Source organism: Triticum dicoccoides, chromosome 7B (genome assembly GCF_002162155.2).
Source record: "Triticum dicoccoides isolate Atlit2015 ecotype Zavitan chromosome 7B, WEW_v2.0, whole genome shotgun sequence".
Classification (NCBI taxonomy): Eukaryota; Viridiplantae; Streptophyta; class Magnoliopsida; order Poales; family Poaceae; genus Triticum; species Triticum dicoccoides.
The window spans coordinates 537,717,491-537,722,201 of NC_041393.1; the positions used below are offsets into that span (position 1 = coordinate 537,717,491).

General features: G+C 44.2%; 1 protein-coding gene across 1 annotated transcript; it reads left to right on the plus strand.

Moving 5' to 3' along the window:
• Positions 1-317: 317 nt before the first annotated feature.
• On the plus strand, positions 318-3,933 carry LOC119341477 (fatty acyl-CoA reductase 1-like). The gene is made up of 10 exons (XM_037613352.1): positions 318-500; positions 598-701; positions 1,749-1,948; positions 2,103-2,203; positions 2,294-2,486; positions 2,593-2,754; positions 2,868-2,949; positions 3,052-3,321; positions 3,414-3,541; positions 3,632-3,933. The coding sequence occupies exons 1-10, from the start codon at positions 410-412 to the stop codon at positions 3,795-3,797; spliced, it is 1,497 nt and encodes a 498-aa protein (XP_037469249.1). The 5' UTR covers positions 318-409; the 3' UTR covers positions 3,798-3,933.
• The last annotated feature ends 778 nt before the right edge of the window (positions 3,934-4,711 follow it).

Below are 4,711 nucleotides of genomic sequence, written 5' to 3' on the forward strand. Positions count from 1 at the left end.
GAAACTATTTGAACATTTTTGGATGAGAAAAATGATCTCATCTACCTGTGTTATTGATCTAAGTGGTTGAGAAGAAAAACATATAGGAACATTTTCGGATGAGAAAAATGATCTCACCTAGACGGGGACCATTATCTCTGATGAACAAATATCATTATTATTTCTGAAGTAAAAATAGCAACCGTATTGTAGCAATTGAAACCGGGTTGCGTTTTCAGCACATGACCCACCACTTCTATCTGTCCTCTGAAACGCATCTTCTCCTTCCTTCCCTATAAATACACGAGTGCCACTTCCTCAGGAAAACCAGAGTGATACTTCCGTTTGACAACCTAACACACAACAGATACTCTTTCAGCCAGGAGACACAGATCTCACGCCCTCTCGAGGCACTGCAAGCTCGGCAACGATGATCGGCGAAATGGACGCGGACATGGTCGTAGGATACTTCGGCGGCAAGAGCATCCTCATCACCGGCTCAACTGGGTTCTTAGGAAAAGGTACGTGTTCATGCACGGCTAATCGTTCAGGATGTGCGCTGCGTTTTAGCTGATCATCTCAGAGGGCCATACGCTGGTTGTTCTGATCTGAGGGCAGTTCTCGTGGAGAAGATACTCAGGGTGCAGCCTGATGTCAAGAAGCTCTTCCTCTTGGTTCGCGCCCCCGACGTCGAATCCGCAAAGCTTCGGATTCAGACTGAGGTGAAGTGTTTCATTCTGGCCTCTCTCTCTTTGATTTCGATAACATGTCTTGTAAGTTGTAACTCCCCCGCGTCTGAACTTTCGTCGCCATTTTAATTTGTTCCGGACAATACAATCCTTGCTTACTTTCTGAACTTCTCTCTGCCATTCAAGAACAGAGGGAACTTCAGAAATATAGGTGATGTCAAAACTCGTACTGCACGGAGAGAAGTTCAGTATTATTGTGTGCACGTGCGCAAATATAGGTGATGTCAAAACTCGTACTGCACGGAACTCATGCACACCTTATGCATTTCTCGAAGCTTTGCTCACAAAAGATTCATGCGAGTTCCCTGCCCATTTGGTTTAAAGTAGATAGGCACTTGAGTAAAGAAAAGAGAGTCTTGACTTCTTTTTCGAAAAGGAGGGAAACCCCCCGGGCTCAGCAACAAAAATAATTTGGCTGAAAGTTGTTTGTTGTCTTGATCAATAATTCCATATCAAAGACTGTTTTCTACAAAATGTATTTTCTGCAAATCAATACCACAGTTATTTGTTTGCTAGATATATCAAGCAATTCGTTTACTTCAATCAGCCATACACCAATATTCAGGTCAGCATAAATGCATCTTGCTGTCCACCGATAGAAGTAGGGGTCATGAATGAATCATGTGAAGACAATTAAATTTACTCCACCCATTCACTCACGAGATGGATGTTTCTTATTGAGCAAATCTGCGGTGGAAGCTGCAGAAATCCTTTCAGTGGAGTAAAGACAGTAGAGTAGGAAGCAGTGCCAAATTACCGCAAATATCTGTGGGGAAATGAATGGCAACAGAGCACGAAAAAGGGAGAAGGATGGGAGATAGATGGACACGGTAGTAGTCGAGGCTTCTCCAGTGCACTTGACAAATAAACTTAAAATTTTGCAGGTTTCCTGAATCTAGTAACAAGTCTGCAATTGGGTTAGCAGCATTCACTTCTCAGAAATACTTCCTCCCCAGAGTAATTCTAGAACTGCATAGTACTGTAGCAGTAATTTATGAACGCTGTTTCGGTATTTTTCAGGTCACAGGGAGGGAGATCTTTCTAGTTCTGAAAGAAAAACATGGTATGGGGTTCGACGATTTCATCGAAGAAAAGATATGCCCTTTGGCAGGAGACATCATGTATGAGAACTTTGGACTAGACACTGCCAACCTGAGAGAATTGTCCAAGGACATAGACATCATCGTCAACATAGCTGCGACTACAAACTTCTCTGAAAGGTTTGAGCCGGTGTTTCCTTGTAAGATACTGTATTAGTTTTTCTTTCAACACGAAACAGTAGGAATTTCTTCCCACTGCATGTATTTGTAAGAGATTAGTGACATGACATAGACGCTGCTTGAAATAATTGATCAAGATATGATGCCTTTTCAGATACGACGTGGCTTTCGATGCTAACGTGTTGGGAGCGAAGCACGTGTGCGCATTCGCAAGGAAGTGTAGGAAACTCAAGATGCTGCTTCATGTTTCAACTGGTGGGAAATCAATAAGACTGATCAATGCATTGTGGTGCCATGCCATCGTTAAGTGTACAAACTCATAAATGGATTACATGATTTGAACAGCCTATGTAGCTGGTGAACAAGAGGGGCTAATACTAGAGAAGCCATTCTTGATGGGTGAGACACTAAGGGAGGGCACACATTTGGACATCGAATCCGAGTTAACTCTGATCAGAGAGACCAGGCGAGAGTTGAAGGACAACTGTTCTTCGGAGAAGGCTGAGAGGAGAACCATGAAGGAGCTTGGCCTCAAGAGGTCAGACATAAACAACAACAGCATAGATATGCTTGTGCACTTCTTTCTGCTGCAACTGATTAGCCTTAATGCAAATCTGACACATCTGTTACATGTATGAATGAAGGGCTCGGCAGTTTGGGTGGCCAAACACCTATGTCTTCACCAAGGCAATGGGGGAGATGCTGCTGGGGCATCTGCGAGGGGAGCTTCCCGTGGTTATCCTCCGGCCGAGCATCATAACCAGCATCCTCAAGGAGCCATTGCCTGGATGGATGGAAGGAATCAGGTGACAGAAACTCTGTCAAGAATCTGTTTCTTGATTATTTTCTCAGGACAGTAAACTACTCCTACAACAATAAACATTAATTGAATGAACATCTTCATGTTCCGGTTCCGCAGGACGATCGACGCGGTGGTCATCGGCTACGCCAAGCAGACCTTGCCATTCTTCCTAGTCGACCTCAGCTTGATAATGGACGTGGTAATTAAGTTTTCTCATGACAAAGTTTTTTTTTGAAAAGTGCTTATTACAAAGTTAACCCGGAGTAGTATACCTAGTAAGTTACCCAACTGTTTTGGACAGATTCCGGGGGACATGGTGGTGAACGCTATGATGGTGGCCATGGCGGCGCACTCGGAGGAGCGGGCGCAGACCATCTACCACGTGACGTCGTCGCTGCGCAACCCGGCGCCCTACGCGATCCTGGCGGATACGGGGCACCGCTACTTCTACGGTAACCCGCCGCGCACGGGGAGGAACGGCGAGCCCGCCCGGCTCAACAAGATGCGCTTCTTCAGCACGGTGGCGCGGCTGAGCCTGTACATGGCCGTCAGGTACAGGCTCCCGCTCGAGGTAAATTCTAATTAGCCCGCCATTTCAACATGGGAGTGAGATGAGGATGAGATCACTCAATCAGTCTGCTGGGTTGGTTGGATGGAGAACAGATGCTTCGGCTGGTGAACATTGCGCTCTGCGGCGTCTTCTCGCGGCGCTACGACGACCTCAGCAGGAAGTACAGGTTCATCGTGCAGCTCATCGAGCTCTACGCGCCCTACAGCTTGTTCAAAGGCTGGTACGTAACGTACGCGCCAAAGTGTCGTAACATTTTACAGTAAGATAATAGTGCGGCTCTTTGACTTGCTTTTTTCTGGACCGTGTGAAGCTTTGATGACATGAACACGGAGAGGCTAAGGATGGCGATGAAGAAGGAGCAAGATAGCAACGGTGCAGAAGAATATTACTTCGATTTCGATCCCAAGTCCATCGACTGGGACAGCTATTTCTATGGTGTTCACATCCCCGGTGTGCTCAAGTACATGCGTGATTGAGTTTCAAGTATTTAACTAGTCAAAATTTCCAGCCCACCACTGAAACTTGAAAACAATTGTCTCCCTTTTTTTTTTGGAATGATTTAAACATTGATCACCATGCCTACCGCGCGGTAATAATTGTCTCCCTTTGTTATGCGGCTCTTTTTTTTGCGGGGTTTATTATGCAGCTCTAATGAATATCTATTTTACTGAGAAGGCCAATTTTGCTCCCGGGCTCAGCTGCACCCGCGCCGACGAAAAAAAATCAAAATAAATACTAGAAAATTCAAAAAAATCCAAAAAAAATTATGTGGTAGATAATTTGATGCGTGAGGTGCGCTGCAAAATTTAACTCGTTTGGACATTTGAGCATCTCTCGGCAAAAAAGACAAAATCGGGGTCTGTAAAAAAGTTTACTCTTCACGAACTATTTTGACCCGATTTGTCTTTTTTGCCGGGAGCTGCTCAAATGTCCAAATGAGCTGAAATTTGCAGCGGTCCTTACGCAACAAATTATCTACCACACACAAAAAATTTCGATTTTTTTGAATTTTTTTAGTATTTGTTTTGAATTTTTTTCTGAGCGGGAGCATCTGAGCCTGGGCTTAGATGCGGATTTTCGTATTTTACTCCACTAGTTATGCAACTCCCACGACCATGAATGTATTAGAAATATTTTTTTTTCACAAAATGGAAGTTGAAACCCATGACCACTGCATCGTTTGTTGCACATATACTCCCTCCGTTCCTAAATATTTGTCTTTTTAGATAGTTCAAATGGACTATCATATACAGATGTATGTAGATATATTTTAGGGTGTAGATTAACTCATTTTGCTCCGTATGTAGTCATTTGTTGAAGTATCTAAATAGGCAAATATTGGAACGGAGGGAGTACATCCTTATTAGCGCCATACAACCAACATCCGACG